This window comes from Hydractinia symbiolongicarpus, chromosome 8 (assembly GCF_029227915.1).
Source record: "Hydractinia symbiolongicarpus strain clone_291-10 chromosome 8, HSymV2.1, whole genome shotgun sequence".
In the NCBI taxonomy this organism is placed as follows: domain Eukaryota; kingdom Metazoa; phylum Cnidaria; class Hydrozoa; order Anthoathecata; family Hydractiniidae; genus Hydractinia; species Hydractinia symbiolongicarpus.
Window position 1 is genome coordinate 2,310,303 of NC_079882.1, and position 27,984 is coordinate 2,338,286.

At 33.9% G+C, this 27,984-nt stretch overlaps 1 protein-coding gene and 1 long non-coding RNA gene across 2 annotated transcripts; one reads left to right on the forward strand and one right to left on the reverse strand.

The window, feature by feature from the left end:
• Positions 1–6,862: 6,862 nt before the first annotated feature.
• On the reverse strand, positions 6,863–9,460 carry LOC130655700 (uncharacterized). Its single transcript, XR_008984726.1, has 2 exons — positions 9,310–9,460; positions 6,863–8,442 (listed from the first exon to the last, which is right to left on the reverse strand). It is a non-coding gene; the product is annotated as an uncharacterized LOC130655700 (long non-coding RNA).
• Positions 9,461–9,867: 407 nt separating this feature from the next.
• LOC130655698 (histone acetyltransferase p300-like) lies at positions 9,868–27,358 on the forward strand. The gene is made up of 26 exons (XM_057458481.1): positions 9,868–10,404; positions 12,270–13,201; positions 14,646–14,861; positions 14,947–15,190; positions 15,540–15,725; positions 15,935–15,974; positions 16,225–16,311; positions 16,407–16,530; positions 17,584–17,689; positions 18,694–19,055; positions 19,183–19,780; positions 20,273–20,391; positions 20,498–20,584; positions 20,692–20,775; positions 20,863–20,931; positions 21,017–21,105; positions 21,199–21,282; positions 21,392–21,448; positions 21,561–21,638; positions 21,856–22,077; positions 22,195–22,449; positions 22,527–22,692; positions 22,764–22,961; positions 23,539–23,709; positions 23,821–24,099; positions 24,214–27,358. Exons 1-26 carry the CDS (start codon positions 10,308–10,310, stop codon positions 25,969–25,971), a joined length of 6,708 nt encoding a protein of 2,235 aa, XP_057314464.1. The 5' UTR covers positions 9,868–10,307; the 3' UTR covers positions 25,972–27,358.
• The last annotated feature ends 626 nt before the right edge of the window (positions 27,359–27,984 follow it).

Genomic DNA, 27,984 nt, shown 5'->3' on the forward strand with positions numbered 1-27,984 from the left:
AACTTTTCAAGCATCAGATGGATGGTTAGACAAGTGAAAGAAAAGGCTTGTTTGATATTTTATTTAATACTAAAATGTTTACTAAGTACGTTTTTCTTGTTATAACATGTTAGTCCTTCTTCGAGAATATTATTGTACTTTTTTTCAGCTGTGAATATTAAAAGTGACGATACCTTCGTTCTAAATCGTCGTTTTCGTTTACCACTTTAACGAAGAACAACTACTTAGCATCTGTTTTCTTTGTCAGCTTTTAGAAAATAAAATATCGTCTTTACAAACTTCTCTGATTTTCCAAGTGAAAGATGACCTATAACCTTTTGTTTTCTTTTATAAAAACTTGCTACAGCATATTTGTCCTTTGTGTTATCTGGTTGCATCGCTACATGCAAAATGTGTCCTACAAGAATGGAAGTTTTTGCCTCTCTGCCACACGGGAGTAGCCGTGTGTTCGAATCTCATCATGGTAGGTAACTATTTTTACTTTATTTTTCTTTTAACTTTCTCGCCGTTTCCAACTCGTAACTAGCTAACCAAATAGTTAATTGCAACGTCACAGACTTACACTTCGTACCTAAACTCTCTAAGTACTTGGAAGTCATCTAACTGACGTCCCAGGCCAAAATTGGTATTTGTTTTCGACAAAATTTGACACAGTTAACAAAAAAATTATGCTGAACATAATAGTGACATCATAATTTTGATTTTTGTCACCTAAATGTCATTTTAGGCCAAAATTGGTCCGAAAATTAAAACTACTTTATTTTTGACAAAATTTGACAAAGTTAACAAAAAAGTATGCCGCACATGATCGTGACATCAAAATGGTTTTTAGTCACTTAATTGTCATTTTAGGCCAAAATTGGTCCGAAAATTAAATCTACTTTTTTTTCGACAAAATTTAGTAGTTAAAAAAATAAGTATGCTGAACATGATGGTGACATCAAAATTTTGATTTTTTGTCAACTAAATGTCATTTTAGGCCAATCATATTCATAATAAGAAGTCTGGTTTTTTTCATAACTATGGTCTAGTACAATGGAATAAAAGTATGCAATATGGCGAATAGTATTCTTGTAAACTAAACTCATTTTTTCACTCTTTCTGATATTTTTGAGAAGCGAATAGAAGCAAAAATATTTCTTTGTGACCTATGCTAACTTTTTGGATATTTTTAGGAATTTTGTTTTAGAAGGCAATGACATGCTAAAAGTGCACAGTGGATTTACCTGCTTTCATACAGCTATTAATATTCCTAAAACTCAACTGTACACAAAGGACTGTCGCGATTTTAGAAAATATGTCATAAGATGGGTCAGGCCTAACTATTGACAAACAATTTCCATGCTTTTAAAAGACTGTGTCATAAGATGGGACAGGCCCAACTATTGACTTTTTCTATTGTGCTTTTAAATATCTTACCAAAAAAAGGGACAGGGTCAACTGTTGACACTTTTTAGAGACAGCCAAAACATGGGTTAATCTGAAGACTCCCAAACTAAAGTTAAACTTTGTAAAATGAGCAACACACTGGCCTAACTGTGTCCATAGTCACAGGAAGAAGACTATGCTGTGTCTATAGGAGAGGACTAAAAAGAACAAAAAATCATGAATTCTCTAAATATAATCTATTACAAATACAGCTATAGTGAGCAATAAATACCATGTCATAAATTATGCTTTTCTTAAAAATTGAATAACACAGAGACATAAATTGACAAATAAATTCTCTAAATAGGGAATAGGAGTTCAGTCGGTAGAGAATTCGATTCATGTCCAAGTGGTTGTGGGTTTGATCCCAACATAAGCCTGTAGTCCAGTTGGGCTCCAGAACTACCTTTGTGGACCACTCTTGAAAATAATTGAAAGGGTGTATTGCTCGAAACTGGTGAGACTGATCACATAACATATAAACTAACACGTGATATTTCTTTAAATCATAGTTTTTGTTTCTTAAATATTCCTGCGGTCGGAATGTTCTCCTTCGTTGCTCTCCAAAAGGGTGTAAAATGGACTTTTCACGGTCAAACCTTCAAAGTAGCAACCTTAATTAAACAGAATTTACAAGCAAAACGGCGTTAAAATGTCGCAAAATGGCAAAAATTAAGCAGTATCTAAAACATATTAAAGATTTGACTGAAAAAAAAATTCCTTGAAAAATCCAGTATTGTAGTTATGAAGGTTTCACCACAAAAACATTATGATTACGGCATTTGTACACCATTTCATAATGGCTGCTTAACCTGAATACCGTGATTGGTTCAACCAGTGTTATGACGCGAATCGGACCGCAAGAATATGACAAAATATTTCAATTTTGGCCGTCCCAGCCAAAGCGATTCTGACTATTAAATTACATAATAGTTCAAGTTGCAATAATTCCATCGAAGATGATTATGAAAAGTAAACATAAATCGCTTTAAAAATAGATAGATAGCATGCTGAATGTTATATCTTGATATCTGAGTTATAATTTATTAGCTAGTCATTATGCATACATTATGCATCCAGGTAAAATCATCTCTATACTTTAAAAAATGCATTAGCTGATCTGGTCTTGCAGCAAGAGGTTGCCAAGTAGTGTTTTTTTTGCTACTCACAACAAACTTAAAAAGCATACTCGATTTAATCTCAGCATATACAACAATACGCCAGAAAAAGTTGCAGCAGTTCAGTTTTTTCACTTTCTTGGAGTTAGTTTACGCTAAATACAAGGTCTTGATGTATGCAAACACCTTTTAACGCCATGTCGTAATTTGTTCTGGGTCGTCAATTGACAGGGCTGCATGTCAAAAGAATGTCATCGTGTCTAAAGTTGATCCGTCCCTTCTTTAGACAGGCCGTATTCTAAGTTGGATCAGAATATAACCAAGTACATTTACTTGCATCCCATGAGATGTAAAGATGAAAAGATGAAAATGCCATTAGAGAATAAGAATAATAAACTCGCAACTAAATTCCGTCAGCTAGCTATCTGGCTAGCAAGGTGTACCTATTTTAGTTTGCCCTGGTCTAGTTTTTATGCTAAAGTTATTTTTAATAACATCTTCCAAAAGTCTAAAAATGAAAATATCATAGACCTCGTCACCAGGGCTCTTTTTCTCTTTCGGACAGTTATCTCAACACTCTGGATACAATAAACTAAAAATAAAGCCAATGATGCCAGGTTTAAGCAACGATACAAGTAGAAATGTCCCAAATTTCGGTAAAAACATTTGAGTGTTGCTTACATTCCAAGAACTTATTTTGGACTGGGTACTAGAAAAATCTGAATCAAGACGACGACGCGTGAATGATACGCAATCGTGGCATTTTTAGACTATTCTCTTTTTTGTGACTATGACTATTTTCAAGTTTGGTTTACATGTTATAACTAAATTAAAACTAATCCTTTTTTGCTACTAAATTCCGCATGACACACATATGTTCAACAAACGTAGATGACAAAAAAATAATAACTTTCCAATAGCGTGGACACGTCATTATGAATGGGAGGTGTTACTTGAAATTGTTTTCTTCGAAAATCTTTCGGCATTACTTAATTTAACTGCTTTAAGTTATTATATCTAATGTTTTTCTCGAATCATCATTATTTTGAGAGAGATCACAAACCAAAAAGTTTAGGCCAAATACCGTGGAGTATCGTATTTTTTTAAAAATTGTTTTCTCAAAAAATTATTTTCTAAAAAATATTGCTACTGGTCCCACTTAGTCGCTATAGTAGACTCTCTGTAACTCGAACAGCCACGGGGAATCGGAAACCGTTCGAGTTATAGAGAGGTTCGGGTAATAGAGAGTTAGAAGTTCTTCGAAGTTTTTGTATAAATTGGGACGAAATCTTTCTTTGCACATGATAAAAACGGACGGACTGACAAAATCAAAAATCAAAAATATTTTATCTCATGGATTTATTCTTGGGAAAAAAAGAAATCCGAAATTAATTTAACGCTTTACGTTTTGTCCCAGCAACAGACGCCATGATTGTAAAACTTTAATACCAAAGAATCATGTTTACGTTTTGTTTGAATGACATTCGGATCATTTAAAACCCTCGCACATGTAGATATGAAACATTCTAATCAGTTTAGACTCTATTTACGTTTACAGAGCCAAATCAATGAGAAAAAAAACTGCTTGTGTCATATAAAGTTCTAGATACATGTCGCGACGTTCGAGTTATGAGAGGAATACTCGAAGCAAAGAAAAAAATAAGTTCGAGTTAAGGAGAGATTCGAGTTTTAAGGGTTCGAGTGATAAAGAGTCCACTGTATAAATATACGCAAACTTAGTGGCTACCTCCCCAGCCGGCTTTAATGTCTTGAGTTTTTATGCTTAGCTATTAGTAATGTTTTGTGTCTTGAAAGTTAATTTAGTAATCGATAAGACTTTAGGTTCGACAATTTTATGCCCACTTTTTTTTTGACTTTTCACCGAGACATTCGTAAAGTTCGTAAAATTTTGAAGTAATTATCATACATTTTATTTTACAAGTATAAAGTTTAAATGCATAGGATGAGATTCCTTAAAATTTAAGCACGTGAAAAAGTTAATTTGTTGAACATTTTATAAAAAACATAAAATCTGATCAAACAACAACTATGTACAAATCTACTGTAACAAAATAAAGCATCTGAAGCAACATCTTTCAAAATTCATCCAGTATATCGAAATATTATTTCAATCTTCCTTTTTAAAATGTGTTCAGAAACTTTCGCGTTTTTTGTTTTCTGGGACAAATTACGCGGATGGAAGAAAAAATTCATTTTTGGCAGGAAAAACGTTTGTGTTTTTCAACATAAGACAGATATTCTCTTTTTGTTATAATTTAACATCTTCTGGAGAGATAGTAGTAAATCTATTGAAGAGCATTTTTAAGGATAAGGAAATACCTTTTGGATCGTGGCATTACCATGCACTGCAATCTATCCTCTAAGCATTATGGTACTTTGTATGGTCCCCACATAAATCCGCCAAAAATTTGCGTTTCAAAAATGACTTTACCATTTCAAGAAGAAGCTTTTGCACCCTGTTGCTTTGATATTTCCGAAGAAATAAACTTTCGCGAAAAGGGGCTAAAGCCGTGAAACTTTCTGTCCGCGAAAGTTTCCATAGTAACAGATAGAATGGCATAAAAAGAGAATATTTTGAAGTTAAAAGAATGAATGAAAGTGAAGTGTAAATCTAGTTTAGCAAATAATAAAGCATGCTGTAGCTAATCATAATATAAGGCTGAGATGAAGACAAAATTAGCACATTGAGACCGATTTCAATACGCTATGCTTATAAACAAAAAAAGCATGATTTCCTTTTAGCACCTACAACCCTCGATGTAACGAAACTGAATGGGACACAAAAAAAGGTTCGTAAGGCTTTTTTATATAAGATGGGAAGTATTAAATTCTAAGCAACTTTAGTATATCTAAAATATACCTAATACGATAAATTTTCGCATGAATTGTATTTCGCGATTTTTTACAGTTTTGTGATTTTCGCGAAATGCTTTAATTGCAACTATATTGCAAATAATACGCTCGATATTTTTTTTTTAATTCCGCCATTAAGTTTTCCTGAAATTAAATTTTTCAAAAACCTTAGCAAAATTTAACATCGCGAATAGAAAGTTAGAATTTTTTCGATTTTGCAAGAATTTATTTTTGCAAAGCACCAAATGCTATTTCCGTAATTAAATGTTTTTCAAAATTTTAGAATTTTGATGTTTTGACTTCAGGGTCATATTCAACACCATTGAATTGGTGTGTGTATAACTTTTTAACTTAATCCGCCATGTGAAAATGCTGTTTTGGTGGTATTAATGTTACGGTCAAAATCTTCCTAATTTTCCACTTGTACTAACAAGCCTCGGTTTTACACAGAGTTCAATTAGGACAAAATTAAAACACCTGTTGTAACAGGTTGTTTGTTTGTTTGCTGTATGAAATTGGAGATTTCATATTTTTATCAAGTATCAAGTAAGGATTTCAACATCAAATTTTTTTTTCAACCTGAAATTCCAGCGGGATATACTTACAGGATATTTTTTATAGTGAATAGTGTAACACTATTCATATGACATAGATAGGTGAAGACAAATAGTTTAAGATATTTCGTCATCCATCCTAAATTGATGTCAACAGGACATTCACAAAAATTATTAATTCCAACAACAGATTCATAAGAACATTTGATTTCATCAGAACATTCATCAAAACTGCATCATCGTTATTCCGATCAAACTCAGTGTTAAGCAACAATAACTCTTTCGCTTTTCCCCTCCTCTGTACAAGCCAAAACATGTTTATCGCTACGTATACACTTCTTACCTACAATTTCCTGACTAGGCAATGTTCACACGATGCGGATAGAGATCATGTTAAAGTTTATTCTCGCAAAATATTTGTTAAGATAAATCGCAGAATTTTATTCTAAAAAAAGGAAAAAAAATAGACCGAGGGTGATCGAGTTTCTAGATAAAGGCTGACGATGACAGTGACGACTCTGAGTGGCGCTCCGATAACAAAAACGCATTCAATGCATATAAAACTTGTTAATTTGCGTTTTTTTGGTTTACTTGCATTTGTACTTTTGTTGAAAAAGTGAGTGTGTTTCCGTCATCGATGCCCCAGTCAGAATCGTCACTGCCAACGACATTAGATGCTTAGCGGGAGTAGCTCACCGCTCATCGTTTCTAACTGACTCCCTACATAAACACTTTGCTATGCCGGTCTTCCCTTCTCAACAAAATAGCAAGTGCTTCTCTCTGCATCTAACTTGGCCTTATAAACTGCTGTACAAGCCAACGCATAGCTTATGTGTAGATATATTAGAGGCACAGACTTGTTCCAACGGTGAATAAATAAGCAACAAATATCAAAACAGAACTTTTTTGTCTAAATACTACTGTCGAACATACACAAAAAATAATATTTTATGAGGTTGTAAATTCATTTGCCAGCTTTTGCTAATTCGGCTTCAAATTCGCGTGCTGCTTTATCCGCATCATAATCTTTGTAGAAGGCAGTATATTTTGCTTTCTTTGGCTCGGCATATCCGTATTTCCATCCAAATGCACACGTGGTGGCTAAGACAAGGCCAGTACCAATTTGTGTCACCACTTTTCGCTGAAGCAGATTTCTCAGTTGAGGAGCCATTGTTAATACTTTATACTTTTATACTATTACTTTGGCTATAAAATAAGGAAGTATTTACCTTGAGGTAACAATCAACAAAGACTAAAAAATAATACAAAAAATGACACAATCTTGTATGCACCATGCAAAAGCTGTTCTTACATTAACACATTCTAAATATATCAGCTACTATCTTTTCACATTGACAAGACACATTATGATTGGTTAATTCAATTTGAATGTGAATACAGGGTTAATTCAGTGTGGTCGGGAGCCGTTAAACAGCTATTTCTTAATTGAAATTTATCCCGAATTTACCAATTTATTAGAGTGGCTAATTATATTCACTAGAAAAATATCAGACTTATACAGTTGTTAAGGAGTAAGATTTTAATAATACCTAAGAACACTTTGATAAAATTTCCATTTGGGATTTAGCAGCTCATCATTTCTGGTATTATTTTTCATTTCATAATTTTTTTGTTATCAAAAAAAGTGGTGAAAGTTCTTTTGTGCTGGCATTTTTGAGTGTTGGTACAACTTCTTCCACATCCATTTTTTTGATAGTTTTTAAACACAAAGGGTTTAATAGACAAAAAGAAAAACTTCTTGTATATTTTCAAAAAATTGAGCTGAAAAACTAGCATGTGTGAAAAATTCTACAATCAATTCAACTTTTTAAACATGTTAAATTGGTTGATAAGGAAAAAATTGTGTATATGCTGGAGTATATACTTCTAGCTAGTTCACATTTATTAAATTGAACATATTAAACATACAAATTGAATATGTCACCTGATCTAAAAAAAGGGGCAATCTGACAAATGAAATACTTATTACCTTGTTAAGATGCTTTAAAGTCTTTTTGTATTTGAATTAAAACAAAATTGATAGAGGGTGCCGACTCACCGAAAGCGCTGCAAATGTGAGGGCGACCACAGGAGTTTTTTCTGTTTTTTTAAAGATTTTCATCTGTAACCACCCAAATTGCGCCTAAAAAGCAACGCTTGCGAGCTCATTGTTGTCATTTAAATTTTACGGAGAAGAAGGAAGGTGCTATTTTGTCGTTGTACTCTTAGTTTATTATTTGTGGAATTTTATTACAGCTATTAATCGAATAAATGATATAAAAAACAGTTCTTTTCAGGACTCTTCCACTACCAGGGATCGAATTAACGTAAAATAAATGGTTCGCAAAATCGTTTTTGACATTGCGAAACGTTTTTCATCAATTTGTTATAAATTGGAGCAAACAGCGAATCAAAATATCCTTTCCTTGAAACAACCCTTGTGTGATTATGACTTCAATCTACCATATCTAAAAGTAAAATTTTATGTACTGAATACATTGCAGAACGACTGAATAAAAATTTGCATTTACTTGCTTGAATTTATGTTACAGACGTAAATTGGAGAAAAGGGTAAACTTCATTCCCAATGGTTCTCCACGTTTCACTTTCAAGTCGATAGAGAAGCAGTGAAAACAAGATTAAGAGAGATGCCCCAAGAAGAAAAAAATGGGCCGTCCAAATAATAAGCAAAAACAAATACGGTGCATTAAAGTTGTGCTTGCACACGATGTCTTGACTGCTCACTAGTCATGGCTGTTGTTGTTTTTATTCTTTTAAAAAAGAGGTCATATATTGAAATTTTGATTCACATTTTTGATGATAGTTGGGTCACAGTAATTAAAAAAAAATTCGCATTTTGCGAACTGCAAATCCTTATTTCGATTGTTGACTACCACTGCTCGACATTACAAGAATAAATTATGCATGGTAATAAATGTTTAAAAAAGGTCTTTAGGGTTGATTCAGGTTTCTTTGGGGATAATTTCCAGTCAGGGATAATTTGTGAGAGTTCAATTCACCCCGGCTTGCCCTCATAACACAACACCCTCTCACTTTAAATTGTTTTTTAAAAAGGCTTGCCTATAGCTAACTTGCACTACATAATAGAAATTCTCAGAACCCAGTTGACATGTTTCAATTATGTGTGTAAGCAAACAGGAGTCTTGTGCCAAGATTGGGGCATGTCTTATATAGTTTACCTGGTGGGGTAAAGTGCCGTACTGCCATCGACGTCGTAGCAAGCTAGCTACTAAGCTACAACAGATAGATAAGATAGTCAGAGATAGGTGATAGGTCGTCTTATATAAAAAATTTTGCATTAAAGCAGTTCTAACCTAAATGCCACTGGACTGAAACTTGGGATCGAAAATTGGGTTGGACCTTATGCTATGAAGACCAGAAAGACTAGAAATTGTGGCCTTCATCACGTCCAACGCGAAATACTAAGTGCGGGCCGGCGAAGTTAAATGAGCAGACCACCTTATGCTTTGTTTTTTTTAGCTGGCGGTACTAGGACGTTGTTTTTATATTTTTTGTAAGGAAAGTCGGAGAATTTTCGACATGTCGGGAAAATAAATTATATTTGTCGCGTATGAAAACCGAGTAGGTTAAACTCTAAAAATGTCTCCGAAAGTTTGTGCCTAACGTACTTTTAAGGATGAGCATCAAACTTGAAATAATTGGCACAACATTTTACAAAATATATTTGGAGTATATCAAATTATGCAGAATATTTACTCATTGTTAATAAATTGATGAAAAATAGGGCTAAAATTTTCTCAATATTTCGCTTTGATAGGCCAGCACGGACAACCGAAAGACTATTAAGGTAATTTATGCTAATTCATGCGAAGTGACGAATTTTCCTTTTGGATACCCCGCAAAGGCTATGTTTCGCTTGATATTCTTTGGTAAAGTTTTCTTCAGAAGATTTTGATGAATTTTTTTTCGGCAAGAAAATCAACTTCTTAGGGTTTTTACCCTCTTTTGTCAGCCGACTTTCAGATTCAATACTGCAGAAACATTTATCTTTTGATGATAATCTGTATTTTAACCTACAAAGGTTTAGTTTATGGCATTTTTAACGAAAAAGCAACGCTCATAGCTGCCTGCTTGTGACTAAGTAATGGCAGCCATGATGGTACTTCATTGATTGTTTTTATGCGTTTTGGATGAAGAATAGAGAAATTACCCTTGTTGGATTTTTATGTATTGGGAAGAGCCACAAACAATACCAAATCATGAAAATAAGTGGATGTGGTTCCTCTATGATCAAATTTTAGTTAAAATATTTTTATAGACAAAACCTTTAAAAAATACATAAAACACAGAAATGATTAGCGAACCTGATTTGATAGGAGAAACTAAAGGTCCTCCATCAAAGAGACCAAGACCTGATTCTCCTCTGGAAACACCAAACACAGATGCAGGTATATATAAATTGTATTTATTTCCTAAAGTTTTTTTTTTTTTTAATTTTTCATCAAATCTTGTTCACCTTTCATTTTCTTTGATTTGTAAGCCGGCTTGACAAAGCTATGACAAAATGTATAGCTATGTTAAATTCCGCATGTGAAAAGACATGTCCAATTCTTACAACCAATATTAATAAAAAATAATACAAAGCCAAAAGTCCACGTTAATCTTTTAGCATGTAGATTCAAGCATTATAGTTGCTCAATATTGTGCAGTATTTAAAAGTGCTTTTGAATGCACTGATCAATTTTAAAAGTCAAAATCATTTTGACTTTTTCAAGAGCTGTAAGCACTGCACTGTGTAATGATTTTTAAAAAATGAATTTGTTTGAATCGCCACCCTTTTGAATTTGTGCGCACATTTCTGTTTCCAGTGTAAAATGTGCTGCATGGACGGATGATTGTGTAGTGCTACTTGTGTCGTGCTTTTGCCTTAATAGGTTCTATTAATCCCAAATTTGACACAGGAAACATACATCAAATGTGATCTAATTGGTCCCAGTCTTTATGCTAAATTGTCATGCGTTTTTTAAAGCATTAACACAAAAAACTTCAGGCTTGTGAAGCCTATTATTTAATAGACTAGTCGATAAGGCCCGTGGAAAAATCCACTTAGGCAGGATAACAGAGAAAAATAACCGTCATTTAAATTTTGATGACGTCAGCAGAGACATGTCAGAACACAAAACTTTTTTTTCAGAAATGTGTATGCCTGTTGCCTTCATCGTATAGATCTTGAAACGCTGATCAAGAAAATGTATAGGATCGTGTATTTTTGACAAACGGTTGCAGAGATATTAGGGTTTGAAGGTTTTTTGATGACGTCATCAACCCGTCCATTCCCGAAGCGGATTCAGGGACCCAGGTTTGGGAAACTTACCCAAATTGGTCAAAGGTGGTCCCTAGTTACCTACGCAGGAGATGACGTCAGTTATTTCCACCCGTTTCCAAGTTATTTAGCCTTAAATTTAAAAGTGCAATGCAATGGCTTCACTAATCTTAATATACTTTCCTTTGACGTCAATATTGCTTTAACGTCAAAGTTTGGTAATTTACAGAACAAATTTATAGACAATGTTTTATAGACTTTATCAAAGAAATTTTATCCACTTTGCAAAAGTCACAGACAGACAGAACTGGCGTATTATTATATAGATAGGTAGATAGATGTGCATATTTGGAATTGGAATACAAGTATACCAAATACTGATTTGCACCAAATAGCTTACGCATGGTTTATGCGGAGTTAATTTGTGTTATTTTTTTGCTCTAATTTTTGACATTAAAATTCATTAACAAGTATTTAGCACAATGACATTTCCATTAAAATTAAGGTTTAACTTTTGTTAATAAGGTTGGTCATTTTTTACACTTTTCACCTATTTGGATTTGGATACCTTCTCCAGAACGCATTGATGCTTAATTTTTTGTAGTGTATTTGTACTATGTTAAGTTAAAATATCAAATCAAATCGACGCACCAATTGCTTGTCAACGTTTTCATTAGGCATTTAAAAATTAGCTACAATTACAGCACATGCTTTCTGCAATTTAACGCCAGATAGAAACCAAGATTTATGAGTTGTAATTTCCATCTCCACTGTACTAGGTATGGTAAGTGGGTTTAAAATATAACTGTGGGTGTGACACGTTTAGAGGGTTTTTTTTAATTTGGCAGCTCCATATTTGCAGATCTTACAATTTTTATTTTATCTGTATGCACAATAACTTTTATTAATACACTTTATTCTACCACATCTGGTTGAATGCCCAATAAATTTGTGTGCCCACTAATTATGTCTTATTCGCTTTTCATGCAGGCTTCAGCTATGATATTCTTAACGAATTACCAGATGAAATCATTACAAATGAAGGAAATGATAATGTTATGAGTAATGGGAGTGATTTACTCAGCAGTCTGGAACCATTTGACTCAAATAACATTGATTCTTCAACAGACAATGTTATGCAAAATGGACCTACATCACTATCAGCATCTCTTGTTAAGGGTGGATCAGGAAATACTGTCAGTGGTAATCAAATGAATGTTAATGCTAACCAAATGAATGTCAGTGGAAACCAGTTAAATGTTAGTGGAAACCAGCTGAATGTTAATGGGGGTGCTGCAAAAAACGTTGGAATGCAGAGTCCTCGGCCTGATATGACTTGGTTTACACAAAATAGACCTCCTCAGGGACCTGTTAGCACTACTGCTATGCCAACCCCTGCTACCCCAATGCTTAACCCAGTTTCAATTAGAGCTGGTCAGGCATCAATGGGAACAATGCAAGCATCAACACCATTATCTAGTTCCATCGCTTCATCTATGGTAAACTCAATGCCAACATCTTTTGCTAATAATCCTATGCAAAGTTCTCTGATGAATAATAATTCTGCAATGACATTAATGCAAACTATGTCATCGAATTCTATGTTTAATGGACCAATGAGTATGGCCAGTTCAATGGCAGGCATGGGACAAAACACACCAATGATGGGCCAAACATTCAATCCTAATCAAGGATTTGGAAATAACATGCAGATGGTAAACAATAGACTTTATAATAATAACTTGCACTTTCGTATGAAGATGCAAAATATTCCAAATAATTTCAACCCAATGAATAATGCTTCAATGAACCAGTTGATGGGTGGACACATAAACAACATGGGAATGCCTGATAATAATCAAGACCCCATTATGATAAATAACCCACTCGGAGGCTCTGCTGTACTTGGTATGCCTAGAATGGTAAGTAGATTTTTTATTATCTACCTATTTGGTTTGTTTTATTTACCACAATTTGGTATTGGCCAAGACAGGGCTTTGCAGAGACATTTTATTCTTATTTTATTGTGAATTAAGGATTACACTGTAAGGTTTGATCCTTATTGTACCTTAACGTTTATTAAGCATTGTGTGTATTATCAGCAAACATTCTGTTTTATTGAGTACAAAAACTACTGCTTAGAGTTCTTTTATTTTTTCCAACTAAAGATTGATTTTCAATCAAAATTTCTTTATTATTTGTCAAAGCTTGCAACAATGAAGCATACATAAATTTTTTTACGAAGAGTACATTCTTGCAAAAAGACTTAAAAAGTTGTAGCAGGCCAGTTAAATAAAATTAAAGTGTTTGTAGGCAATTTAAAAAAAGATAATGATCTTTGGTCAGTGTTAAAAATTAAATCAGAAGAACAAGGCATATGCAAACCATTGTGTGAAAGGCTTGTTATTACAGATACAGATACCGATAATCTTTCTGAGAATGAAAGTTTACAAAAATTTATTGCATTGGAGTTATTGCATGCGTAAACCCTCATGTCTGTGAAAGCTTCCCCCAATTATGAGATTTACAAAAATGTGAAGTGTCAGACCAGATTTAATTTTTTTTGAAGCCTATTTAGTTGGTTTGTTTTTACTTGCGACTACACTAGTTACTAAAATGGTAAAAATGTAGCAATTTTAAAGTCCATTCAATAGAGTTTGTATTATTTTATAACAAGCATTTATGCTTTATACATTCACCCTCCTGTGATTTTTTGAGAAATTATCCACATTTAGGCTTTGTGTGATCTATATTTTTCAGGGTTTTATAAAGAAACACTGCAATATTTTAATCTTTGTTATGGTAGGCCTTTAGAGAAAAAAAATCAATTATTTAAGCATAAAAATAACTAAATAAAATAACTAAAAGATATATGCAGAAATTGACAATAATGGCATATAATGTTGTTTTAGGTAATGATTTTAGCAGCTGTCTGATTTTCTGATATTTAACTTAAATATTATGTATCCTGCAGATAGTTGCAAAGTTTAATTATTGACTCTCTTTGTGACTAACTTGTTTGTATATGGGTTGATGTCATTGGTCATGCTGTAATATGCACCATGTGTGTTCCTCATGCCAAAACTTTTTTACTATTCAATTTTTAAGATCACATGCACAAAATTTGAGTTGAATTTATTTGAATTTATTCGAGTGTGTGGTGGATCCATCACACCACACACTCCCTAAAATCTCAAAAAATTGCCTTGTTTTTAAGACCATAGAATTTCCAAATTTTGCAGCATGGCTAGCGTTCCAGCGTAAGTTCTTAGCTAACACCCTGAGTAAGCAAATTGATAAATAAAATAGAAATTACATCAACATTGTATATGTTAAATATTACATCAATGTATTCTTTAACTACAGCCTAATCAGATGCGAAATAATTTTGGTGAAATGAATCCTGGCATGAATCCAAACAATATCATAAATGGACCAGCAGGGTATCAACAGCCTAACATGGGCATGAATCCATTGGGTTCAAACATGAATAGACCACCACCAAACCAGAATGTAATGGATGTTCCAATGCAACGAATGGGGAATCTTGGAAACATGGGAAATGATCAATCAATGTCAATGGTATATAAAAAAGCTTGGGTATCCCTTTATGTCATATCTCCCATAATAAATTGTGTGAATGTTTATTTAAATAAATTGTATTTAGAATCCACAGAATAATAATCCAACACAACATAACTCTGGTCCGCATCCTACTACTACTGCTGACCCCGAAAAGAAACGTTTAATTCAGCAGCAACTTGTTTTGTTACTACATGCCCATAAATGCCAACGCCGTGAACAACAAGCCCCAAATGGTGATTACAAACCTTGTGACTTACCACATTGTAGAACAATGAAAGGTGTGTTGAATCACATGACTGTCTGCAAGGCTGGCAAGACTTGTCAAGGTATGTAAATAACATGACACTACTAATTACATTACTAAGGTTTACCAATTGATTTGAAATATTTCTTGGCATTAGTATAGCATGGTTAGTATCTAAAGCTATTTTGCAAAATGAAAAAAAGAAAACTACAAAATCTTTTTATTCCTTGTGAAAAACCATTGTGTTAATAAATGTTGTATATATCAATTCAAAGTTATTTATCAAAATACAGAACAAACGTTTAATTAACTGAATTAAACAAAGCAAACTGAAATATAGTCTCCAAAATCAACTGATGTTCAAATTTGCCTGGGTTAAGTCCTTTCAAAATGTTTTCCTTTTTTTTTCTCATATTTTAATCTATTTTTAGTTGCCCATTGTGCATCATCTCGTCAAATTATATCTCACTGGAAGTTTTGTACTCGCACTGACTGCCCTGTTTGTTTACCTTTAAAAAATGGTCCACCCAATGGTAGAAGGCCAGTTGGTATGTCAAATGATACTGGAATGAATCCGTTTGCAAACTTCAATGGAACTCGACCACAGTTAAACAGTGGTAAAATATTTTGTTAAAATATTTTTTTAAAAAACACTCTTAATAAGGAAGGTGATGTGAAGGAAGTCCACCTATGTGAAGTTCAAATAGTCGCTTTTGGACAGTTGAACATGTTATTATCCTTTTTGCATACCGCACTGTATTGTTTTTTTAGACTTCAAATTGATTGTGTCTTTGTAAAAAATTTAATAATTAAAATTTAATTTTAGGTGTAACTGATCCAACTAATGCAGATGGTGTAAATATGGGGTAAGTTAGCCAAAATCATTAACCTTATCTTTTTTGTTGCTTCCATACACACTAACTTTTATGTCATTGTGTAAAAACTGCTAAAATAAGTACAGTAAAAAATTGTAAACTAAAAATTAGAATACACTGTTTGCTGGAGTGTGTGTTTTGTACAGGGGGAGTGATTTGCTAAAAATTTGTAAAATTTGAGTGTCTGTTTTAATGTACATACAAATGTTTTTTGTTTCACGAGTTTGCTTTTTATTTGTAGCAATCAAAGCAATAACAACAAAGAAGACAAGGAAGCCTGGCATAAATCTGTCACAACAAGTCAAAGGAAACACCTAGTTGAAAGATTGTAAGTTTGATATGTTTTAAGCTGTTATACTTAAATGGATGTTTTTTAGCCTAAGCCACTTCTACCAACAAGTACTAAAATAAATTTTTTTTTAGGGTATCAGCAATTATTCCTAAGGGAGTTAACGACCCAAATACATTGAAAACGAAACAAATGGAAAATTTAGTCCAATATGCGCAAAAAGTTGAGGATGACATGTATAGCACGGCTGCTAATAAGGTATTTTTATTTCTTATTTCCCTGTCATATTTAAGATGGATTACACAGACATATCGTCCTAGAATGCACTTCACATGACATAATTGTTTAGTTCGCGAAAGAACGCGCAATTAAAACTGTCCTACCGTATGAGAAGTATTTTCTTTAAAATACTTCTCATACTTCTTAATAAGGGTTTTGGTACAACGAATCATTCCGTTATGTAAATATGTGTTAACAAACCAAACAGAATATAAATAAACGATACAATAGTTAATACAAAACATCTGTAACAAGAAAAATTTAAACTTTTTAAATTTTTATACTTTTGTTATCCATTTTTGTTACTGTGTTCCTAGTGTGTACGATAAAATAAATTGCAACAACAGGAAAAATATAGCTGCATGTGTCTTATTATTGCATTTTTTTACATTTTGAGTGACCAACTGTTGGTTAAGAGCACCAAAATATAAAAAAGAATGAATTTTCAACAGTTTTTAATAATTTACCTGGGCAATAGGCTTTGAAATACAGGTTAATAACACCTACAGCTATTTAAAAAATGTAAACATAACAATAAAAATATCACCCTACTGGAAATGAACTTGATAATTTGAAAAGGGACTTTTACTGCAAAGTTTAAATAGAAAATGACATTTTGTTCTTTATTTATTTATAATCACACAAAAAAATATTTTTAGTTTAATTTTTAAAATGTGAAACACTCGTCATTTTTGTACACCTTAAGAGAAGTAGTTTTCATAGGAAGTAATTTTCATAAAATTTTACGATTTTCATTTTGTGTCATGAAAATTTCTTCTTGCCAAATATCCCAAATACAACTTTTGCAAAAATTAATTCTCGTAAGAGCAAAAACTGATATTGTCTGCGAAAATAACTTCTCTTAAAAAGAAATAGGAAAGGTTACACACCATGCAAGTTTATTGGGTGGGATGTACCACACATTAGTTTTGCTCACAGCCTGGCCTGAAACAGTTTTTTGTTTGTTTGTTTAAATGATACAATGTAGAAATTACTGTTGTGTTTTGTAATGTTTTTCACTCTTTATTTTAGGAGGATTATTTTCACCTTCTTGCAGAAAAAATTTACAAGATCCAAAAGGAATTGGAGGAAAAACGTTTGGAGCGAATAAGAAATGCAAACTTGAGAAACGTGCAAGGTGAGAAATAAATTTCTAGATCCGACTTTTTATGTTTATCTTGATAAATTACAAATATTTAAAGCAATATTTTTAAATAAGAATGAACCCTAAATTAAAAATCATCAACACAGGGTGGCTAACACCCTAAAAAACCTAGAAAATGAGAGAACTTCAAAATTTCCATCAAAAAGTCAGTAAAAAGTCTGAAAATTTAGTAAATTTTGTTTAAGTACGTAAGTGCAAATTAAACATACGCTTGAAAGTTTTTTTTTTAGTTAGAATCAATTTTACTTATGCAAGTCAGGGCAATTTACATTTAATACAAGTCACGATAAGTGAAAATAAAAAATTGACTGACTGGTCGTATAAAGAACATCTAATTGAGGCTGTTTGGAAAAACATGAAAATTTGAGAAAAGTAATTTTTCTGGTAGAGTCCTTAGAAGTTTTAAACCTAGGATTAATTTTATACAAGATGTTAGGTATTACAAAACTGCTACAACTGACATTGCAGGTATTGAGAAATTACTTATGCATAGTCATTCTTCTTTTCTTTTATTACTTACCTGTTTTACTCCAAGTCAATAGAAGGTTTAGAAGCAATTTTTACTTTTACAAATTAACAGACGCTTCGTTAAAACCATGTTAGATTCAGAACAGGGACAGATTTTTGTTTGAATTAAGGTATAAGTGTCTCACTATTCACCTTATTCAAATCAGTGGAGTTTACATACAAAAAGTTGTGACAGTCCAAGCTTGTCTAATAATTTCAAATTTACCCTTAAACCCTGCAAAAGAAAGCTTCCGTGGCATAACACTTCATCAAGTTGAATTATTTTGACTAGCAATAAATGTGGTATGGCCTATCACATATATCATATTTACCTGCCGGGAAGAGATAAATTTGGTAAACATTCTTTCAATTTTTCTGGAAAGTGATACACATAAGTTAGTAATGCAATTTTATTTTTCACAATGTCTATATATCCATTTAATTTATTTAATTTATTGCAATTACTACAGGTCACAATACTATGAATGGGCAAAATGCCATGATTCCAGGTAATTTGATGATGAATCAAGGCATGAATCAAGTTTCGTCTGGTAATATGAACCTTCCTTTTCCTGGTCAGCAGCATAATCAGAATCAACAGAATATGTCAAACATGCAAAATTCAATTCCCGACTTTTTAAATAATAGTAACAATAGTAATAATAACTCATTTAATAATTCTTCTGGTCAACAACCTGGTCAAGGAAATATGCCAAACATCAACCAATCCAATTTGCTTTCCTCAAATAATCTACTCACAAACGGTGGTATGACTCCAAGGAAAAAAGCTGCTTTGCAAAAAACACTTTATGATGCACAGATGCGCTCACAGGTAACATAAAATAAGATTTTGCTAAAATTAAAGAACTTTTGACACATTATTATTCAATTTTTATATTTAGTATTATCAACCTTGCTTCAGCTTTGAAAAAATTAATATTTCACGTGGTTTTTTGTAGAACTCACAAAATCAAAGAAATTCATCTCTACACAATATCCAAATGCAAATAAATCAGCAAAATCAAATGAATCAACTCAACCCTTTTTCTCCGCAGCTGCAGCAGCAATTGCAACAACAACAACAACAAGCACAACAACAAAAGCAGCAACAATTGCAACAGCATTCTCAAATGCTTCAAAATTCTCTTACACCGCCACCTTCAACATTAATGCCAAATCAAGTAAAATCAGAAGAATCAATACCCAATTCAAATAATCAAAATGCGATGTTTATGCCAAATCAAAATCAACAAAAACCACATTCACCGATGCAAATCCAAAATATAAAACAAGAAATCAAATCTGAGCCATCTAATTCTCCGTTAAACATGAAAGTAAATTCCCCAATGACTCTTGATGAGGTGAAAAGTAAAAGCAATGTGGAAGTCAAAATGGAAACAAATATAACACCACCTAGTTCTTCATCACCAATGACTTCAACAGCCACGACTTCGTCTAGCATGGCAACATTGAGTACTGCTGTTAAAACAGAAACTGTTGCATCACCATCACCATCTCTTACTCCAAAACCTGAAGAAAAGCCGAAGAATGCTAAAGGTGCATATCACAAACACATTTTCTATTTCATTTCATCCTTTTTAACTATTTAACCAGGCACAAAATTAACGCCACGTAACGATTGCATATTAGGAAAATGTAAAACTTTAATTACAGGTTTTGAATTAAATTTTTTACACATGAATAAGAGAAATTTAATAAACGTGAATTTTTAAAAATCGCGTTAATTTTATGCCTCGTTAATTCCTGAAATATAAGGTAGGTATTTTTACTTATATTTCTTATTTTACTTATTTATATATATTTCTTATTTTACTTATATTTCTTATTTTACTTATTTATATATATTTCTTATTTTACTTATATTTCTTATTTTACTTATTTATATACATTTCTCATTTTACTTATATTTCTCATTTTACTTATATTTCTTATTTTACTTATATTTCTCATTTTACTTATATTTCTTATTTTACTTATATTTCTCATTTTACTTATATTTCTCATTTTACTTATATTTCCTATTTTTAGTATGGACGACTGAGGAGCTTGTTGAAAAGTTAATGCCTATATTTCATAAAATTCATGATATGGATCCAGAATCTGGACCGTTTTTACAGCCTGTTAATCCTGAGTTTCTAGGAATACCGGTAAATATGACCATTTAAATTATACGTTGTTCTTTTAAGACCGTTCTTATGTAGTGAAACTGTGCGACTATTAAATGTATTAATGTATGTCCTCATTTGCATGCAGGATTATTTCACAATTGTGAGAAAACCAATGGACTTATCACTCATCAAAAAGAAATTGGAAGGAGGTGAATACAAGGATCCATGGGGTGTAAGTTTTTACTGAGATTTTAGGTCATTACTTCAAAAAAGATAACCAATATGTAATAAATTTTAATGTGGACGTCTGCAAAACATTCTCTCCTTTTTATTCTTTAGTTTTCTGATGACGTGAGGCTGATGTTTGAGAATGCCTGGCTGTACAACAAGAAGACAACCAAAGTGTACAAATATTGCACAAGGGTAGGCATAAATTTCCTTGTATAACACAAATGTCATGGCTTGTTACAACAATTACTACTTTAAATGCTTCAATGTTATTTTTTATAGCTCTACGAGATTTTCGAAGCAGAAATCGATCCTGTAATGAAGTCCCTTGGTTATTGTTGTGGTAAAAAGGTAGGGTAAAATCTCAAAATTCTTTTAAATGGCATGAAAACGTCTTTGCTGTATGTATATATTTATATATTTTCACCTTATTTAGTACGCTTTCAACCCGCAAATGTTATATTGTTATGGCAAAAGTCTTTGTTCGATTCCTCGGGATAGTGCCTACTACACCTATCAAAACAGGTATTTTGTTTTTTGTGAATCAACAGCTAACAAACTGAGCTTTAGTATATTCGACTTTTATAATATTTTTCTAAACTGTTTGTTTCGCTTTAGATATCACTATTGTGAAAAATGTTGGAAAGAATTCCATGGTGAAACCATAGATTTAGGCGATGATTCGGGGCTGGGCAGCAGCAGGTAAAGCAGCCATTATTTATCTTATCTCCTCAGCTGTTGTATGTGACGATACTGCTATTTTTTCCTTGCGTAAAATTATTACAACATGTTATAACATATCTTTTTTTAGTGTTGTGAACAAATCTGACTTTATGAAGCAAAAAAATGATCACTTGGACCTGGAACCGTAAGTTACAACAATATGTGACGTGATCTACTTTGTAGTTGTTTTATTGTCAAGACTTTTTCTGCTCCGTTTTAATTCAAAGGACTATTTTTACATACTTGGCTTTTTATAGATTCATTGAATGTACTGAATGTTGTCGGAAAATGCATCAAGTGTGCGTGCTACATTTGGACTTTATTTGGGAGAATGGGTAAGCTACTGCAACTTTTCTTTTTGTTCACCATTGTTGTTGTTATTCGAACTTAAGTTCGAGTATTTTTAAAAGGGGAAATAGCTTGTGTAGCCTTCATTAAAGTTTACCGTGTCAAGAACAGAAAGCTATTTAATTTCAATATTATAATTGAAAATTTTCTGCACCTTGTACTCGTGGTAAATTTAAACTTTTAAAGTTACAATTTTTTTTATAGATACGTGTGTGATGCTTGTCGCAAAGCAAAAGGAATGGGTAAAAGAAAAGACAACAAATTTAATGCAAGTCGCTTACCACAAACCAAGCTCGGTGCACACATCGAAAAAGCAGTTAACATCTACTTAAAAGGTCAAGAAAACGATGAGGCAGGCTATGTTCATATTCGAATCGTAAGCAGTGTGGATAAGAAGGTGGAAGTGAAGCCAGGGATGCGCCAAAGGTATTATCGATGTTAATGGTGTACTATTTTCACAGTTATCTTCGATGTTGCACTCCGACTACCGCTAATTAACTTTTATTCTAATCTTTAGTATATCATATTTTTTGCACTTTTTAGGTATCATGACCAATTCCCTGAGTCGTTTCCGTATCGTGCTCGTGCTCTGTTTGCATTCGAGGAGATTGATGGTGTTGATGTTTGTTTCTTTGGGATGCACACACAGGAATTTGGGTCGGATTGTCCCGCCCCGAATACGAATCGTATATACCTGTCGTATTTGGACAGTGTGTATTTTTTTCGCCCTCGGAGTTTGAGGACTAATGTGTACCATGAGATCTTGACTAGCTATTTCGACTTCTGCAAGAAAAGAGGGTATGTTTTGTTTTTACAGTTAATTTTTCTAGTGGTAACACGAATGATAATTTTTGACGCATTCGAATCTTGTTTAGCTTTCATTGGGCGCACATTTGGTCTTGTCCTCCCGGCGAGGGAGACGATTATATCTTTCATTGTCATCCAGTTGATCAAAAGATTCCGAAGCAAAAAAGACTGGTTGAATGGTATAAGAAAATGCTAGATAAATCACAAAGTGATTCGATAATTGTGGAGTACAAAGTAAGTCTCTTGAATATATATTTTCTAGTAGCTCGTACGAGGCTGTGTGACATAACTATTGTTGCGTTTAGGATATATTTACACAAGCGTTAGATGACAAAACAAACAGCCCAACCCAGTTGCCCTATTTTGAAGGTGACTTTTGGCCTAGTAATATCGAAGAAAGTATTCGTGAACAAGAAGAGGAGGATCGTAAGAAAAGCGAAGCAATCATTCAAGCCGCAGCCATCGAAGCAGAGAATAGCGAAGAAGCTCAAACTGACGATTTGGTAAGACAAACCCTTTTTTTTTAAATGAAAAAAAATAATACATTCGAGGTACTGTAATTTTTAAATTTCTACCACTTATAATTTCGATTTTGTTTATAAAGAAAGGGCTATTAAATTGTTCGAATTGTTTTTCTCATTTTATGTTACGCTAACATGCTACCTAGGTCTTTGGAAATACTTGGATACAGTGAAACCTTTTTAAAGCAAACATTTGCGGGCCAAACATGTCGGCCGCTTTGAAGAGATTTTGTCTTATCTTTTACACACTTACGAATTTTAGTCCAATGTATAATTATTGCTTGTTGGAAGAGGGCCATTGACTCGATCGAAACTAAAAGCAACTAATTATACGGATATAGAGGTGGTGGGCGTTTAAAATGTTTAGAAAGATATAAGTGAATAGGTTAAAAGATGGCTTCTAATTTCGCTTTGTAGAGGTTAATTTCCCGTTTGACAGAAATCTTCCGAAACAACTTGAACTGTCAGTCTTAGGTTTCTGTTTTAGAAGATCTCCGCTGTAGAGAGGATCCACTGCATTTTTTTATTTGAATGTCTTGACGCGTCCTTTTACTTTTAGAACGTTTCTGCTAGTGGGAAAAAGACGAAAGGTAGCAACAAACGTGGTAGCAAGAAAACTACAAAGAAAAACAAATTGAACAAGACCCCTGCAAAAAAGTCAGCTGCCAATAATATGGGAACCTGTGAACTCTCTCAACGTATTTTTGCAACTATGGACAAATACAAAGAGGTAACGTCTATGCTCCTCGTATACATGCTCAAAATTGTATTTGTTATCATAAATGTCAATTTTATAATCTAGTGTACGTGTTTTAAACACTTGAAATTTCTCCATGTATAGGTATTCTTCGTCATTCGGTTTTACCTGCGTGGAGAAGAACCTACAGCGAAAATCGAAGACCCCGATCCAACACTTAGTTGCGATATAATGGAAGGAAGAGATGCGTTCTTAACCCTGTCAAGGGACAAGCATTGGGAGTTTTCCAGCCTGCGACGGGCTAAGTTTTCCACAATGGCCATGTTGGTCGAATTGCATAATCAAGGCTCGGACAGATTCGTGTACAACTGTAATTTATGTAAAAACCAGATCATAACAAGATATCACTGCACTGTCTGCGAGGTAAATTTTGGAATTTATTGTGTATATATAATGCTTTATTTATGATACATTTCTACGGTGTTCTTTTTGTAGATAACTAGTTCAGTGATCTACTGTCAACTTCTCGTATTTTAGGATTTCGATCTATGTACGGTTTGCTATAAAGATAAAGGTCACGAACATAAGATGGAGAAACTTGGATTAGATATCGAAGGTGACGCGCCAGGAGACAAGAAAACGGCGGTTACTGCTCAAGAAGCCAGACGGCAGTCAATAGAAAGATGTATTAAATCTTTAGAACATGCTACGTATTGCGACGAGAAACATTGTCAGTCTCAGAGCTGCATCAAGATGAAGAAAGTGGTGTCGCATGCAAAGAGTTGTAAACGAAAGAACAACCACAGTTGTCCGATTTGTAAACAACTTATCGCATTGTGCTGCTACCATGCCAAGACATGCACACAGGCTAATTGTTTAGTTCCCTATTGTGTGCATATCAAAGCAAAACTGCAACAACAACAATTACAACAAAAACTACATCAACGTCAAATTCTGCGCCGACGTATTGCTGCAATGAATCGAAGTCAACAGCCTATTCCGCAACCGGGAATGCAGCCATCACCTCATCCTATGCAAACGAATGTTCAACGTCCAGGACCTTCACCTCAAATTCCAATAGCTCAACCAAAACCCATGCCTACGATGGCGCTGCCGCCCTGTACGGTTCCACCCAATGTATCTGCTCCACCAACCCAACAGCAGCCTAACATGGTGATGATTAACAACATGATGCAAAACCAGGGTCAGCGATTTACAAGCCAAAATAGTTTCCAGCAGCCTATGCCTGGACAGCCAATGCCTGGACCCAACGTATTCACTCAAAGTAATCCACAGGTCATGGTGAACCAAATGAATGGAAATGATTGGTCGATGTTGCACAAAGATCAACAAAGACAAACAATGTTTCCACAAATTCCCAACATGGGACCAATGGGGCCTATGGGTAATATACAACAGCAACAACAACCAAATGGAATGGGCCAGGTGTCCCCCATGCCACCAAATATGAACCCAAATTCACAATTAATGGCTCAGCTGATTCAGGCAATGGGTCGTGGTGGTGGTGGTAATCCTAATCTTATGAACAATCAAAAAGTACTTCAATACTTTCAAGCAAGAGGCATGAAAGTTGGTAACAATTTTATGTTAAATCCTCAGGGTATGCATGCAAGAAACACAGGACCATGGACAATTCAGCAAAAACGATTTCAAATGCAAATGCAAAGAAGAATGGTGAATATAAATGCTGGTCCTGGTTTTCCGAATCAAATGGCTAACCAGACCAATCCACGAATGATGAATCGACAATTCTCACAAGAAATGCCACCACCAGGGTCAGGTATTATGCCGAACCCAAATCAACCATCGTCACAAATGATGGCTGCTGCTGCGGCAGGTCGTGTGACACCAGTTATGAACAATCATCAAATGATGTCTCCGCAACCAAATATTATGTCACCTCCGCAACCGCAAATGCAGCAACCGCAGATGCAACAAGCGCAGATGCAACAATCTCATATGCAACAAATGCCCAACCCGTCTCCACGCCAAGCCATGTCACCGTCACCCAACATTCCGGTGCCTTCTCCACGTCCGGTGATGTCACCTCAACAGCACCAGCAATCTCCTGCGTCGTACACACAACCTCTAACGTCACCTATGCACCAAACAAATTCGCCTTCTAATCATATCGATCCTTCGACTAACATTCAGCAGCCTTCGTCTGTTCGCTCAGACGGCGGTCTTGCACCTATACAAGATACTGACGTTTCAATGAATACTATGGAATCAGAAGATAAGGACTCACTAATAACATTTGTGGAACGACTTTGACAAAACTCTTCGCCTAGAGTTAATGGATTACCTATATACTCATAAATGGCCAACGCCTTGGTTGCTTTTATCGCAACTGACAAAATCGTTATTTATAAAGAAAAATCATGTATTTATTACCGTGCCACCTAACAAGGATCACAATGTAACAGCCTCCCACCCCTTGGGCTGTTCTGAATGATTTCGTGTTAAAGAATCACGGATAAATTACTGGTATATTTTGAATCCACAGTCGTCATATTTTAGATGTGAGATTGTTTTTAAGGTATTCTAATAGATAATGCTACTGGAGGACTCGATGACCCTGAAGCAGATTCACTTCAGTGTCAAATATTAGAATTTGTACTATAGACAAAAGTTGTTTAGTATTAACATTATATATTTACTACTGCGAAGGATTAACATAGATTTTGTATTAAAACAGTGAAAATTTTATTCCCCAGTCAGTCATATTTTCTTGTTTCGTTAACTTGTAGAAGAGAAAAGAGGTCGTTTTTTTATATACAGAATTCTTCCTTCTTTCGACGACAAAAAAATAAGTTATAATAAAAAACGCTTCAGTCGTTGCTCTGTGAATGGGATTGTCGGCAAGGACGTAACTTCTAGTTTCTTAGTAATTGTCTTTTTTACAGTGCAGAATTAACGAAATAATGTTTAATAGTCCATAGATATATTCTTCTGCGACTCCCTGCTTTCTAGTGTTCAGTTAGCGCAATCTCTTTCGTATATTCGATTTTTACTTAGGTAAGTTTTTCGCAGTTTTCACCAAGAAACTTCCGTATTTAATTTCGCAGTTTTCAAATTTACTAACTTAACTCGAATTTGAAACTAATAGTAAAAGTTTGACAAGTTACACTGCAAGTTTAACAACTTAACCGATGTATCAATTTAACAGAATTCCTGTGAAGTAAAAGGGAGTTTGCAGAATTTTGTTTATACTTGAATTTGAGCTTCCCGTACCTGTATAAAAGAGTTGTTGTTTGTTTTTTTTTCTTTCTTTTATTTTTTACGAATCCGAATTTTATTGGGATATTTTGTGAATAGTCTCCTTAAAAATACGCTTAAAATATTGTCGTAAAATTTTAATTTTTATTTTTACCATATAATTAAATTTTTTGTGTGTGAATGTGCTATATGAACGACAAAAAGTCCTTGTCCTCTCCCATTGCGTCACCGACAGCCATATTGTGTATTTCTTAACAACGTGATAAAGGAGCTTTTTTTGTTTTTGCTTTTTCAATTTCCCCACCCAGTTTGTCGTCAGTATAGTAGGTTATTTTTTCATTGTACAAAAGACCGCTTGATGATGACTACTGTTTGTATATGTTAATATCTCGTCCATCGTCAAAAATTTTTATGGCCGTGAAAAATAAATTGTTTATTTTAAGTACGATTTGTTGTTTATTTCAACTTTCCGGTATTTTTTGCATACACTGAATTTTGGCATAAGATTGTGTCGTGAACGTTCGTTCAGCATTATTATTATTATTTATTGAAATTATTTACCCAGGATAGCTTCTTCAGTTCCTATTCGTACTGCTATCAACGAGGGTCTTGCGAAGGGGGTTCTAGCGCATTTAAAGCTCCCATTTGAGCTACGAAAGTCGCGTACAGCAATCGCTCATCTAGACAACCGCCTAAGATATCAATCCCATTCTCCTGCTGATCGCTAAGCAGAAAGGATAGATTCACACTTTTAGAGTCTCTTTTATAGTCTCATGGTTTGAACCCAAGACCTCCCTCACTGGAAGCAAACACTCTACCACAAGGCTACCAGTCGGTATATGGTCAAAAATAATCGTGGAGGGCTTCGGGGCTAATTAGATAGCAATGTGGTATATTTAGACCAGAATATAAGAAAATCGACCGCATGCGCTCCCCCGTCTGTACAAGAGAAATCTCGAAAACTCCAGTTTTCTAAATAAAGCTTATGATGCTGGAAAAAATATCTTGCCTCCCAGTTTATAACATGTTAGTATTGAACAAAGAAGTATTCGTCTCACAAATACGTTT

Excerpts from the sequence above, each read along its gene's own strand:
- LOC130655698 (XM_057458481.1), top strand. The coding sequence starts at position 10,308 with ATGATTAGCGAACCTGATTTGATAGGAGAAACTAAAGGTCCTCCATCA. Across the intron at positions 13,202-14,645 it reads TACTTGGTATGCCTAGAATG|CCTAATCAGATGCGAAATAA; the intron begins GTAAGTAGATTT and ends CTTTAACTACAG. Across the intron at positions 23,710-23,820 it reads CTATGGACAAATACAAAGAG|GTATTCTTCGTCATTCGGTT; the intron begins GTAACGTCTATG and ends CTCCATGTATAG.